At 40.4% G+C, this 14,547-nt stretch overlaps 1 protein-coding gene across 1 annotated transcript in view; it reads left to right on the forward strand.

Annotated features, from left to right (window-relative positions):
- The window catches only part of INO80D (INO80 complex subunit D), a 50,044-nt gene extending 36,112 nt beyond the window's left edge, over positions 1 to 13,932 (forward strand). Inside the window, exons 7-12 of the mRNA XM_054722752.1 lie at positions 3,136 to 3,360; positions 5,406 to 5,515; positions 7,194 to 7,327; positions 10,004 to 10,221; positions 10,933 to 11,090; positions 12,555 to 13,932. Of these exons, the coding sequence (XP_054578727.1) occupies positions 3,136 to 3,360; positions 5,406 to 5,515; positions 7,194 to 7,327; positions 10,004 to 10,221; positions 10,933 to 11,090; positions 12,555 to 13,720 (2,011 nt within the window). The 3' untranslated portion in view covers positions 13,721 to 13,932. The remainder of the gene's footprint in view (positions 1 to 3,135; positions 3,361 to 5,405; positions 5,516 to 7,193; positions 7,328 to 10,003; positions 10,222 to 10,932; positions 11,091 to 12,554) is intronic.
- Positions 13,933 to 14,547: the final 615 nt, after the last annotated feature.

Here is a 14,547-nt window from a genome sequence, read left to right on the forward strand (position 1 = left end):
AGGTGGCAGCCAGGTGCATCTTTCTGTCACCACCTTGAGAACCACTGATCTAGGCCAATCCTCCCTGCAGTAATAGTCTTTTCAAATAACAGTTTTGGCAAGTGCTTACCCACCTGGCTTTACTTTCTCTAGGACTTGCTGTTTCTCCTCTCTTTTTTTTTCTATTAATGGCATATCCATCCTCCTAGTTATACAGATTCAAAGTCACTGAGTCCTTAGTGACTTTCTTATCCTTCATATACAGTCACCAAATTGAGTTAATTCTTTGATGATAATGGCCCTTATATGTCTTTTTCTTTCTGTTATCTCTCTGGCTTTTTACTGTAGTCACTCCCATGTCTTTCAGTTGTTAGTTGTTGACTCTGAAATCTGTATCTCGTCCCTAAGTGTGCTCCCGTTTATCATTTCCAACGGTTTTGCCACCGCTCCCTCTAATACCTCATCTCTATGTGAAATTCGCTAGGTCTGAAATGGAGTTTATTTTTTTGCCCCAAATCTGCTCTTGCTCCTGTCCCTGGTCTTTGCTGGTGGAAACTGCTGAGTGATTATTGTCCCTTCCATTTCCCTTGCCCAGTTGACAAAGTCTGTCTACTAGACAGACATGCAGGTTACCCTCATCCTCTCCATTCTGCTGTTGCCACGATGGTGTGGCTCCCTGTTGTCTCTTACCTGGAGTTTTATAATAATTTCCTCACTGTTCTCTTCTGTCTGTTTCTCCATTCACATCTGCTGATAGTGTAATCTTTCTCATGTAAAGCTCTTATTGTTTGTTACCTTTTTTTCTTAAAAATCTACACAGTTCTTCATTGCCTTGGAATAAAAGGTTCAACTCTTTTTTTTTTTATGATTATCTCAGTATTTAATAATTCACAAATAACAAGTGCTGCCAAGGATGTGGGAAAAGGGAGCCCTCGAACACTGTTAGTGGGACTGCAGACTGGTGTAGCCACTGGGGGAAAGAGCATGGAGATTCCTCAAAAAATTAAAAATAGAGCTGCCATATGATCCAGCAATTCCACCTCCGGGTATTATTCAAAGAAAACAAAAACACCAGTCTGAAAAGATCCATGCACCTCTATGTTCACTGCAGTATTACTAGTAATAGCCAAAGGTATGGCAGCAACCCAGCTGTCCACCAACAGATGAATGGATAAAGATGATATGATATATGTATATGAAATATATAAACATAAATATGTAAGTACACATACATACAATAAAATATTGTGTAGCCTTAAAAAAAGAAAGAAAGAAATTCTGCCCTTTGCAACAACATGGATGAAACTGGAGGGCACCATGGCAAGTGAAATAAACAAGACAGTGAAGGCAAATACTTCATGGTATCGCGGTATGTGGAGACTAAAAAAAAATAATAATAAGTTCATAGAAACAGAGTAGAACAGTGGTTGCCATTGCCAGGGACCGGAGGAGAGGGAAACAAGAGGAGGAGGTTGGTAAAAGAATTAAAAAGAGGTTCAGCTCGTTAATCTGGCGTTCAGGTGTGGAAAGTGGACCTTACCTACCATCGCTCCCCTACATGCCCCACACTTTAGGCAAACCAAGCTACTTGCTGCTCTCCATCCCGTCCTTCTCTGTATCTTGGCTTATATTGTTTTATCCTTGTGAGGTACCTTTGTGTCTTGTCTTCAAATTCTGCCTTTTCTCCAAGCTTCGGTTCTGTTGTCATCTCTGCAAAGCCTTCCTTTCATCCAGCAATCTTTCTAGCGAACATGAATAGCACTTATCTATGCCTCTCTTACGTTACTTACTGTTGTGACTTTGCATTAAAGATACAGCCCTTAGGGCTCTAATACAACTCCCAAATGGACACTTGCTGTGGGACTTGGGGCAACAATTCATAATAAAGGTTCCTGGGCCCCGTCCCATGGAAACTCTGGTTTAGATCTCAGGAAGGTCTTGGGAATGTGACATTTTAAAGAGCTGCTAGACTTTTCGAATTTGAGGTCAGATGTTTGAATCATTGGTCTGACTGCCCACAGTTTCAGGTACCGAGTCTATCCTCTTGAATTGTTTAACTTTTGGGATGCATTTATCTTGTCTAAATTCCATTGCAAACTCCTTAATGTTTTGTTTCTCCTCTATGGTCCTTAGCATAGTAGATATATAGTAACTGTTGAATGTTGAATAGATGAAAAGGTTGAAGTAAAAGCCTTCAATTGGTATACCTGTAGAGAATGTACACTGAAGAGAACATGTTTCTGAGGACATACACTAAAGGGAATTTGGCCGACAGCCTGTTAATGGGCCATTCTGAAGGAAAAGGGAGGGATGCCACTTGAGAAGAGAAACCAAGCAATGGTTTACAGAAGATTAGTAAGATAACATTTTGTTTTTAGGGTCACATGGGTGCTATTTATTTATGCTACAGTTGAAGAGAAAGGAGGTAAATAACTAACATGGTCAGTTTTCTAACAGTAAAAAGTGAGATCATAGAAAGGTGCCCTTTCTAACCTGGCTGGTAGTGGACGTTGCTGACTGACCACTTTTTCTCATGGAGTCTGGATGTGCCCTTAGCATCCTTTTCAGTGCAGTGCTCCCAATCAGTGACGTTAGCATGAAGACAGAAGAAAACCTGGTATATGAAATGTTGTGAAGGGTATCTCCTGTAGTTAAAAAAAAAAAATCTGTAGAATGATTGTGATCCCTACAATAAATTTTTTGTGTGTGTTTAGCAAGAAAAGCTAGTGTGTCTAAAGGGGCAGCTCTTTGATTATGTGCTGTTAGAATTCACGGCTCTATTTCTGGTATGACCTATCTTTTACGAAATCACGCTGTTTCCTCATAGTTGTCATGTCACTTACTGAGACTTCTTAGTAAGTAAAAGTAAATGATATGTATACATATTCTTCCCAAGAATTTAGAAGACACGGAGCACTGTCTACTTCTGATATGCTGAGAAGGTTAAGCTTAAATTGTTGCCTGCCTTATTGTTGAAATACTGTGCTTATTTTCAGCTCTGCTGGAATTCTTTCCCACTAATTTTGTTAAGTATGTGCTCACATGGCAAAAATTTTAACCCTGTGCATCCAGCTACCTTTCCTCCCCCGCGTTTCCCTTTTCTAAAAGGAGCCTAACAGGTAATCAGGTTTTCTCTTCTCTCCTTGCACCTTCCAGGTCAGATGACGATGACACGGAGAGTAGGAGCTCCAGGGTGACCCAACTTTGCACTTACTTTCAGCAGAAATACAAGCACCTCTGCCGCCTGGAGCGGGCAGAATCCCGTCAAAAGAAATGCCGGCACACGTTTAGGAAAGCCTTGCTGCAGGCGGCCAGTCGAGAACCAGAGTGCACTGGTCAGTTAATCCAAGAACTGCAGAGAGCTGCATGCCGCCGGACCAGGTCAGAGCCGTGTGCGGCCGCCACTTCCCAGGAACCTGTCCTCTCTTTTTTGTTCTTTTTAGAGGAGAGCTGAGACACGATGGGCTGTGGGCATTTAAGTCTGAAATATTTATGAATTGTATTTTGGTTTTGTTGCTCAAATAAGGTTCTACATGGATGGCAAAACAATACTGCATGAGCTGACATTAAAATTAAAGCATTACTGCCCAGCTGGGGGTTGTGGGTTCAATCCCCTGTCAGGGCACAGACCAAAAGGTAGCTGATTGATGTTTCTCTCTCACTTTGATGCCTGTCTTGTCTGTCTCTTTCTGTCTCTCTCTTCCTCTCTCTCCCCCTTCCTCTCTCTAAGCATGCTCTCCTGTGAGAATTTAAAAAAAAAAAATTAAAGCATTACTGTATTTTTCTAGAGTTTGATTAGAATTTTTCCAATAAAGGATAAAAGAATGTTACCTATCTTTTAAAAAAATACAATGCCTAGAAATTTTATATGTTATTTAAAAGTATTATTCATAGTTTTTACTATAAAAGTGGCATTTTTCATTTTTCATTTATTTAAATTTTTATTTGAAATGTGTTTCTGTTAATATCTACATTATATGTTTAAATATTTTATTATACTGGATGTCTTTGGGGGGAAAAGCCACTGTTTATAGTGCAGATACTTGTCATACTGTGAAAAATATGAAAAAATATATAACAAGGGCAGTGCCTGGCCAGTGTGACTCAGTTGGTTGAGTGTCGACCCATGAACCAAGGGGTCACTGATTAGATTCCAGGTCAGGGCACATATCTGGGTTGTGGGCTCAATCCCCAGTAGGGGCCATACAGGAGGCAACCAATCAATGATTCTCATCATTGATGTTTCTCTCTCTCTCCCTCTCCCTTCCTCTCTGAATTCAGTAAAAATATATTTAAAAATAAAATAAATAAATATTTTTAAAGGAGGGGAATCTCCATAAATAATAATATCATTCAGAACGAGCACTATGAACATTTTTATTCTATTTCCTTCTAGTCTTCTCTCTCTCTATTTCTCTCTCTTTCTCTGTGTGTGTGTGTGTGTGAGTGTGTGTGTGTGTGTGTGTGTGTGTATCTCCAGTGAGCCATGTGTTTGTATTAAAAAGCAAAATTGAGATCATGCTATATGTATTTTTTTATTCTTTGCTTTTTTCCACTTAACACTGAATTGTGACCTTCTTTTTACTTTAAAACATAACTTTTAATGATTTCATAATATGAATGTCAGTCTTCACATTTTTTCATTTTTATGTATGTAATTAAGCAAAATTAGATCTGTATTGTTTTAAGAGTTATGTGTCCATTTTCCCCCTTAAAAATATAGCCATTCCCCAATGTTCTTAGATTGTTTTGAAAATATGATTTCTAATGTTTATATAATAATTTATTAATGAAAACATCTTATTTAACTAGTGAAATAAATTTCACATTTAGAAGGCTTAGTTATGTATTGAGTTTATTATTTCACACTTTTTAGATATTATATTTTCAGATAACCTTGAATATATATAGTATGTAACATTTTAGGAATTTATATCTAAATATTAGCAGTGGTTGTCTCCAGATAGTGGGATTGACTGTTTATTATGTATCATACTGTATTTGATGGTGTTTTAGATGTGTTATCTTTTCTTATCTCTACATTACAGGTGAGGCAGTTGAGACTTAGTAAGGCTAAGTAACTTGCCAGGGTCACACAGCTCATAAGAGGGAGAGCTGATTTTCAGAACCAGGTCTGACTCATCTAGTCTCATGTTCTTCATCACTTTTCTCTACTGTCTTTGTGAAGTAAAAGGAATCAAAATATTGCTTTAATAAGAAGAAAACAGGCAAAGTTAAAACTGATTTTTTTCTTTTTTTAGTAGATTAGGGAAACTGTGGAACTGGTCATTGTAACCCATATTTACATTTATTTAGTGAATGTAGAGAGGTAAAATGTTGGTATTACTTTATAGTAACATAGTGTTGACAAATTGTCCTGCATTCTTAAAGCATTTTTTAAAAATTATTTTTTTTTTCTTTGCTAGCATAAGCCGGACCAAGTTGAGGGAGGTGGAACCAGCAGCATGCAGTGGCATGGTGAAGGGTGAACAGTGCACTAACAAAGCCCTTCCATTCACCAGACATTGTTTCCAACGTATCCTTCTAACTAAATTGAGTGTGCATTCAAGTCTTGACTCATTCAGGGCTAAGCGTTTTATTCTTTTTTAATATATTATTGATTTCAGAGAGGAAGGGAGAGGGAGAGGAGAGATAGAAACATCAATGACAAGAGGGAATCATTGATCAGCTCCTCCTACACAACCCCTACTGGGGACTGAGCCCACAACCCAGGCATGTGCCCTTGACTAGAATCGAACCTGGGAACCTTCAGTCCGTAGGCCGACGCTCTATCCACTGAGCCAAACCGGCTAGTGCTAAGTGTTTCATTCTTAAGTCAAGTGAACAACTATTGTAATCATCACTATTTAATATTTAAAGTAATTTTTATATAACTTCTAATTTCCATGATGTCCTCTGGGTAATATTTTCTGCTTATATCATTGCAGTTGTTTATTCTAGAATCACATTGCAATAAGCAAAATTGACAGCAACTAGCGGGTTCTTCCAGTGGCTGTCACTTGATTAAATGTTGTTAACAGATTTTCAGTCCTTCCAATGGTTCCAGATAATTTGTAACAAGTAGCTGTAACACTGATTGATGGAAAAATCAAATCATATTATTAAAAAAACTGTTTTTAATCTTTTAAGAAACACAGTTTTACAGTGTGCCTTTTGCTGTGGTTTTAATTTGCTACTTGTATTGACTACAGTGCTGATTTGAAATGAATAAAATATAAACATCACTAAGAAAGAAAATATCTTCAGACAGAAAATACTTGAGGAAAACTTATATTAAGGGCTTCAGGCTGGTTATGAAATCTTACTGCTCTCACTTTTATTAAACATTTAAAATTGAGTAGCAATTAAAAAATTTATATGGTAACAGTTACTTAATGTACTGTCTGACTTTTGCCCTTCTTTCTATTTTTGGGGTTGTATTTTCACAACTTTTTTAGCAGCAGTTTCTGTGCAGTAAAGGCTTATGAAGAGTCTTAACTATAAAAGCATAAGAGAAATAAGATACTTCCTTAATAGATATGAAGTAAATTTTGGGGAAATGTAGTTAGAGGCTAAAAGTATGGATGCTTAAAAATGTTGGTGCTATAGAGCTGATGTTCCAATTTTAGTAGTGCAGTGATGATTTAAAAGGAATTTTCCTTAAGTTGTAAGTTTGAGTTTAGCGTTGGAAATGTGAAATGAAAAATCCAAATTTGGGTAGATGAGGTTTTTTAATTATATCTATAGCCACTAATTATGTTATATTCTTTATTTTTTTCAATAACAGTGTATATTAAATATTTTGTATTAGTTTCAGGTGTTTTTATTCTTGGTGATGCGTATCATATATGAGGAAGTTTTCCTTATAAGGAAGTGTTTTTATTTTTAACCATTATAGTGGAACTTTTAGGAGTTAGTGTGCTAAGAAGGAAATGACCCTGCTTCCCCAATAACAGAAATCAGAATGGCCATAAAGGAGACTAGTATTTAGGTGCCCAATAGCAAAATAGACTCCTTCAGACGTATCTCCTGGTAAGGAATGAGAAAACTATCATTGTTTTCCCATCTCAGTAGTTGGGTTGGTTCTTTAGCTTTTATAAATAATAAAATTTATACTTACTAAGCACAAGTAAGGAAAGAAGAAAATTTTGCATAAAAATTGAAAAGTTAAGCAGAGTTGCAGTGTGTTTGATTCCTAACTTAAAATACCCCAGACATCCTCTTGAACCGCTCTCAGCAGCTCTTCTCAAGTTGCACGGCCAAGTTTGCAGATGGACAGCAGTGCTCTGTGCCTGTTTTTGACATCACACACCAGACACCTCTGTGTGAAGAACATGCCAAAAAAATGGTAAGTCCAGATTTTATCTTCTGCGGCAGAGGCTTGCAAACTTTTGATAGCTTTCCATAAAAGGAAGTATTTTGTGACTTAGTACAAATTATGTATATGAATCATTGAAATGAGTTTTATGAAACAATACTTTTAGTGCCTGATATTTGCTAGTCTGTTCTCTTTTACTAAAAAAACATTGCTGGTCATGACTCATTGAATTAATTTCATACCCTCCTTTATAAACAACAACACTGTTTTAGCAGTTTCTTAAATACGGGTATTTTGTTTACTATTTATCCCTATTCTGTACCTCTCTTCTCCTTAAGTTACATTTTCTTATACCTAGCAGATTTCCCAAGCTCCTTTTTGCCCTATGTCTCTAGGTTTTTGTTGTTTTAGATACAGTTCTCTGAATGTTTTGGATATTTGATAAAATTTTGGCCAAAAGCCAAACCTTGCTGTGTTTGTATTGAACAGTCATTATTTTTGTTAATGTTAGTGTTATAAGTCTTAATTAATTCAGAATAGTTTAGAGGAAAGACGAGTCTGAATTAGTGAACTATCTGATTATGCAATCATTTCAAATAAATGCATTTTTATTGTTTTCACCCATCAGACACGTTATGAGTTCTTCTGCTGTTGCACGGTATTGTGTAAAGCATAGGTACTGCAGTGCTGAGGAAACAGTTCTTGCCCACTGTAAGCATGCTACAGTGTTCAGGGGTGCCTGATTGAGAACAGAGCCAGTGGTCTTTTGGTGCTCGGGACGATGCTTACCCAACTGAGCCACACCGGCCAAGGCAGTTATTATTCTTTAGATACTGTTGTGTGCTCTTGTTTATTTAGTTGTGTTACTGCTGAACTCATCAAATCAAAGGCGACATTGGTTGTAAAAACCACTTTTTGTATGTACCACCAGGGAAGAAAAAATGCTGCACAGTGCATTTCTTATCACTTACAGGTTTGTTAGACATAGATTCTATATCATTCTTGCTTTCAGCTGAATTATTTGACCTGTGAAAGGTAGTATTTTCTACTTATATCAACTATAATCCAGCTTCCTCTCCTTTGTGGTTATTTTCCTTTCTCATTGGGATTTTGCTTTGCAAAAAAAAAAAAAAGGAATTGTGGTCAGTTCTTCAATACTGAATGTTTTTGCTTCACTAATAACAATTTTATACCCTGCTGCTCTTTTGTGTTTTTCTGTATACACAATAGTTTTTCCTCTACATGTAAAACCAGCAATGCATTTACGTTAATTCAAACAATGGCGGTACCAAGAGCTGTGACCAACTTTGCACAGGTTGTAGGCAATGCCGACTGTAATGACCATCACCGGGCTGACATCAATTATAAGATGGCATTATTGTAAAATGCTCCCCAATTGCAGTGATACTAAAATGTGCATCTTGAAGTGGATGAAATAAGGTATTCACATTTAAGGGTGCCAGCTAAAAACAGCTAGTTATGACATCAGTTTCAGTTCTTCTTCCTTTGCCTACTCACCCAATCGCTGCAGTTTTATAAAGCTGTGTCCCCATTTCCCCTCTCTTAACCTGGCCTCCCTGGCCCATGTCGGTTACCTGAAGGACTTTCACTGTGTCATGATTTCCAGGTCTAGGTAGCCATCTCTTTCTTTATTTCTGTGCCCCAGAGACAGCTTTCTCCTTCTCCCACCTCCTGGACATCTCATACCTCAAACTGTGCACGCACCAAACTGAATTCCTTAACTTTCCTTCTGAATCTGTTTATTCTGCTGTGTCCTCTGTCCCAGCTGATGGTATCATTGTCCAACAGTCAACCAGACTAGAAACCCTAGAGGCATTTTAGAGTTTTATAATCCCTCCATCCTCACCACATCTAAGGAGCTGTCAACTCATGAGACTTCTGTCTCTGGGGCCCTTGCTGTTCCATCCCTCTCACTCTGCCCTTAGCTGTCTATCCTGTGTTGACTGGTGAGATAGCCCTCTGATTGGAACTCTTGCTGTCCCTTCACATTGCTACCAGGGTATTAATTCTTTTAAAACATTTGTCAAGTCATGCTACTTCTCTCATCAAAAATCATTCCCCTTTGCCTATAAAATAAGTTTAAAATCTTTAGTAGGGTATTCAAAGTCATACATGATCTGGTACCAAACTTCTTTATAGCTTACTTCTGTACTTCATCCTCCATTATGCCCCAAGTACCAGTCAAACACAATTATTTACTGTTCTTTTTGACTGGTTTCTGCTATTTTCTTAAGTCTAGGAAGGTCTTCCCCTCAACCCCAAGGACTTAAAATTTTTACTTGTCTTTTAATCCCACAAAACTGAAAGTAATTGATTTTTCTTTCATTTTCCCAGAGAAGGTGTTTATGTCACTATTGCCCAATTTTCTCTACTGTATTTATGTATGCGTGTTTTTACCATGGCAGAGTAAGTCCTTTGAAACTGCAAATTAAATTTTAAAATATTTTATGCTACAGCACCCATCACAATGTCTTTAAATGTGGAAGAATGATATGTACAAGTTGAATTGATTTGCATTATATTAAAAAGGAGGTTTTTAATTCATTTGTTTATTATACATAATTTTAGGTATAGAGTGTGTTTTAGGCATTATGTAAAATATTAAAAGACGTAAGTTTTTTTTAGGTAGCTGTTAGATTTTCCCCAAATAATCTGTTTAAAAATGCTCCTCTATTCATTTCCAAGGATAATTTCTTGAGAGGAGACAGCTCCCGGAAAGCTCAGCACCAGCAGCAGAGGAAACCCAGGAAAAAAACCAAGCCTCCGGCACTCACCAAAAAACACAAGAAGAAGCGAAGGCGTGGACCTCGTCGACCCCAAAAGCCCATTCCCCCTGCAGTACCCCAAGGGAACCTCAGCATGCCCACCAGCGTCTCACTGCCAGTGGAGGCCTCTCAGATCCGGTCAGTGACGTGCCCGAGTTCACGGGTTCCGATTGTTCTCAGGACACCTCGGTTCATTTACTTCTCTAGTGCTGGGGCTAGGCTACAAATACACCATTTGGTGCATCAGCCTAAACTTTTTAGTTTTCAGCACAATTTTGACCAAATATCTGATGGGGTTGTATCTGAAATAAAGCTTTTGTTTAAAACAAAGAGAGCAGATGTTGAAATTGAGGATTTAATTGTCTACTCTCAGACTTTACTATTCTATAGAAATTCCATATATGTCCCAGCAGAAGTATTCCATCAAAAATTTGATGCATTATTAGTTTTGGCAGGGGTAAGCATTTGACCAGATGAATGAGGCTTTTATTTCAACTAAGCATTTGAGTCTTATCTGTTTATTTCATTTTTAAATATTATGTTGACCAGATTTGAAATCCTATAAAAAATTATTGACACACTTGATATACCAAACTGTAATTCATTCTACTAATTTGAAGTAAAAAATATTATTTTGAAATGGTTATCTCAATACATGAGTAAAGGTTGTAGAAATATGTGATGACTAGTATATATGGTGAGGTCTGTTTGCTTTCAAATTTCCCTCTCTTAAAGTAGGAGGGAGACATTTTGAGCTAGGATTTCCCGATTTCTTGTTTGAGGACCCTGTCTTGGGGCCCGGTGTGAAGGTAAAGGGGAGTGGTGGGGCAGCCGTGTCCTCTTCTCCAGGAGCCCGTCCACGCCAGAGCTGAGTGCCGATGAGCTGCCGGACGACATTGCCAATGAGATCACTGACATTCCACACGACTTGGAATTGAACCAGGAGGACTTCTCAGACGTCCTGCCACGGCTGCCTGATGACCTACAGGATTTTGATTTTTTTGAAGGTATGGTCAATATTGTTAGTCAAGAAAAGTGAGTTTTAGCCCTCGCTGGTTTGGCTCAGTGGATAGAGTGTCAGCCTGCAGACTGAAGGGTCCCAGGTTCGATTCTAGTCAAGGACACATGCCTGGGTTGCAGGCTCGATCCCCAGTAAGGGATGTGTAGGAGGCAGCCAATCAATGATTCTCTCTCATCATTGATGTTTCTATCTCTCTCCCCCTCTCCCTTCTTCTCTAAAATCAATAAAAATATATTTAGAAGAAAAAAAAGAAAAGTGAGTTTTAAAATGAGTTCTTAAAAAGGGAAATAGTTTTTTGAGATGTGTTTGAAATATTCCTTCTCACATAGAATATCTTCTACTGTAGATAGAGAATACGAAGCTGCATAAGCTAGTTTCCCTTTTCTCCTTTTCAGAAAGTAAGGATTGTGTAATTTGTTCAACCCCATATAGACTTAGTAGGTGGATAGTTCAATAGCCATGTTAAAACTTCACTCCTTTAAAATGAGTAATTTTACTTGCGTTTATTTATTTTAAATATGTTGTTATTGACTTCGAGAGTGGAAGGGAGAAGGAGAGAGAGCTAGAAACATCAATGATGAAAGAGAATCATCGATCGGATGCCACTTGCCCCCCCCCCTTTGCCCCCCAGGCATGTGCCTTGACCGGGAATCGAACTGTGATCTGGTTCATAGGTCAACACTCAACCACTGAGCCATACTGGCCAGGCTTGAGTTTATTTTTGAGCAAAGACGTTTCAAACTTGAGTTTATTGAAGGCATTTAGAACTTGTGCTGATTTTAATACTCTACCCTGTACTTTCGTTGAAATGTACTTTTCCAAAGCAGTTTGCTTAATCCCACCAATTATCTGGTGCTTTCATGGGAAATCTTTTACACTCTTAGACTGTTTCTTTAACTATTAAAAGCTGGATGTTTTTGTAGTGAATTAATCAAGCTTCTAACCATAAATATTTTTAAAATATTGATAATAAAATCAGGGTAGGCCCATCAGCTTCCATATTGCAAACATTAGTTAGAAATGGAAAAAGAAGGAAGGATGAGAGGGAAGTATTAGAAAGCAGTGCGGAAGCCTTATAAAAGTTAGCTTGTGAGATGCGCCGAGAGCCCGGTGCTGTGCTAAACCACGCAGGGACTTCCTATGTCCTGGTCTTCCACAGCTGCCCCTCCAGCAGGAAGAGTCTACAGTAGAGCTCCTTCCTAACACTTAGATAAGAGGGTTTATTTATAAATAAACTGAAGGTGTGCTACCAGCCCCAGGACAGCTTGGCATTGCAGACCTGTCCTGCAGGTTAATGTTTCGTTTTCCTTCTAGTCCAGTCCTTGCAAACCTCTCTTCTCAGCAGGGCCTCTCTTGGGTCGCCACTGTCAGGGATCATTCAGATGGACGGTGTTGGTGGTGTGGGAGCTGTGAAAGCTCTGCTGATGCGCCATGACTTTTGTTTACTTAGGAAAGAATGGAGACCTCCTCCCAACGACCGAAGAGGCCGAGGAGCTTGAACGGGCCTTGCAGGCTGTAACTTCTCTCGAGTGCCTGAGTACCATTGGGGTGCTCACCCAGTCAGACGGCGTGCCAGGCCAGGAGTTGTCGGAGAGAGGAATAGGAGTGTTCGCTGCAGGTACTGGAGCGCCAGGAATTCAGTCCTTGAGCCGAGAAGTGAACACGGACCTGGGGGAGCTGTTGAATGGGCGCATAGTCCATGATAATTTTTCTAGTCTAGAGCTGGATGAGAACCTGCTCCGCTCTGCTACCTTGTCTAACCCACCCACACCCCTGGCAGGGCAGATCCAGGGGCAGTTCTCTGCCCCAGCCAGCGTTGGCCTTACTTCTGCCACTCTGATCAGCCAGAGTGCACTTGGGGAGAGAGCCTTCCCAGGACAGTTCCATGGACTTCACGACGGCAGCCATGCCTCCCAGAGGCCACACCCTGCCCAGCTGCTGAGCAAGGCAGACGACCTAATCACCTCACGACAGCAATACAGCAGTGACCATTCGCACTCCTCGCCCCACGGAAGCCATTACGACAGTGAGCACGTGCCGTCTCCCTACAGTGACCATATCACCTCTCCCCACGCAGCATCTTTCTCTGGTGATAATATGGCAGCTACCTTTTCAGCAGAGATGCCCATCATGGCACAGCACTTGCTCCCAACCCAACTTGAGGTGCCACTTGGAGGAGTCGTGAACCCCAGAACTCACTGGGGCAATCTCCCCGTCAACCTTGGGGATCACTCTCCATTTAGCAACCTTCTCGACGCGGATGGACATCTTCTTTCCACTTCCCTGTCCACGCCACCCACCACTTCGAACTCAGAGACCACACAGCCTGCCTTCGCCACCGCGACCCCCAGCAGCTCCAGCGTGCTCCCGGGGTTGCCGCAGACCAGCTTCAGTGGCATGGGGCCCTCCGCTGAGCTAATGGCCTCCACCTCTCCCAAGCAGCAGCTCCCTCAGTTCAGCGCAGCCTTCGGCCACCAGCTGAGTTCTCACAGTGGCATTCCTAAGGACCTGCAGCCCAGCCACAGCTCTATAGCGCCTCCTACAGGCTTCACAGTAACAGGTGCCACAGCTACAAGTACCAATAATGCATCTTCTCCTTTTACCTCCCCTAACTGAGCGTGTCTGTGTGTCTGCAGGCAGGTGGGGAGCCTGGTGTTTTCTATCTTGGTTTCCTCTTTGATCACCCCTCCCCCTTTTCCTAAAGAAGATTTTAAAAATAACAGATGGGGGCTGGGGGCACTCCCTTTTCCGGTCAGACACGTTCCCCTGCGGTGGGCCGTGCTGCAGTGTTCACGCGTGCTCCTTCGCACTGGTGCTCATTCCCTCCTGGCAGGTTCACCCCCCCCCCCCCCCCCCCCCCGTGGTTCCCTCAGTGGCTCAGCACAGTGACTGGATAGAACTGACTCAGCAGCAAGTCCTAGAAGTGGAAGATACCTCAGATTACCAGTGCCCTTTACTATTTCCTAGTATTCAGATCAATGCTTTCCATTTTATTACCAGGTCTTTACATAGGTGGTTCTAGATAGAATGGTCCCATTCATCGAGTCCCTGTGTGTAAGACATAGCAAATGGTGTGTGGAGGCCGATCAAGGCTCTGACTTGGCAGCAACTGCTAAAAACCAGTGAGGCCAGGATTCCATTCCTAATCGTGATCATGTTTAATTAAAAAGAAAAAGAGTAGTCTTTGGACTGCCCGTGTGTATGTGTGCGCCCACACGTGTGTTTTTGTGCAGGGCCGGAAGCAGCTGTCCTGTTGTTGTTCTCTTTTTTTCCTAATGAGCATATAAGACTCTTACTTCTTTCCCACTCCTCACACCCCTAATCATGTTGGTCATTCTCTCCCACTGAGTTAACGAAGTTTCCTGAATAGAGAGGGTGGTGGTCTGGTCACGTGAATGGCACAACCCTTTTCTGCCAAGTTAGCCCGAAACCCAAAGCTGAAT

Source organism: Eptesicus fuscus, chromosome 11 (genome assembly GCF_027574615.1).
Source record: "Eptesicus fuscus isolate TK198812 chromosome 11, DD_ASM_mEF_20220401, whole genome shotgun sequence".
NCBI classification, from domain to species: domain Eukaryota; kingdom Metazoa; phylum Chordata; class Mammalia; order Chiroptera; family Vespertilionidae; genus Eptesicus; species Eptesicus fuscus.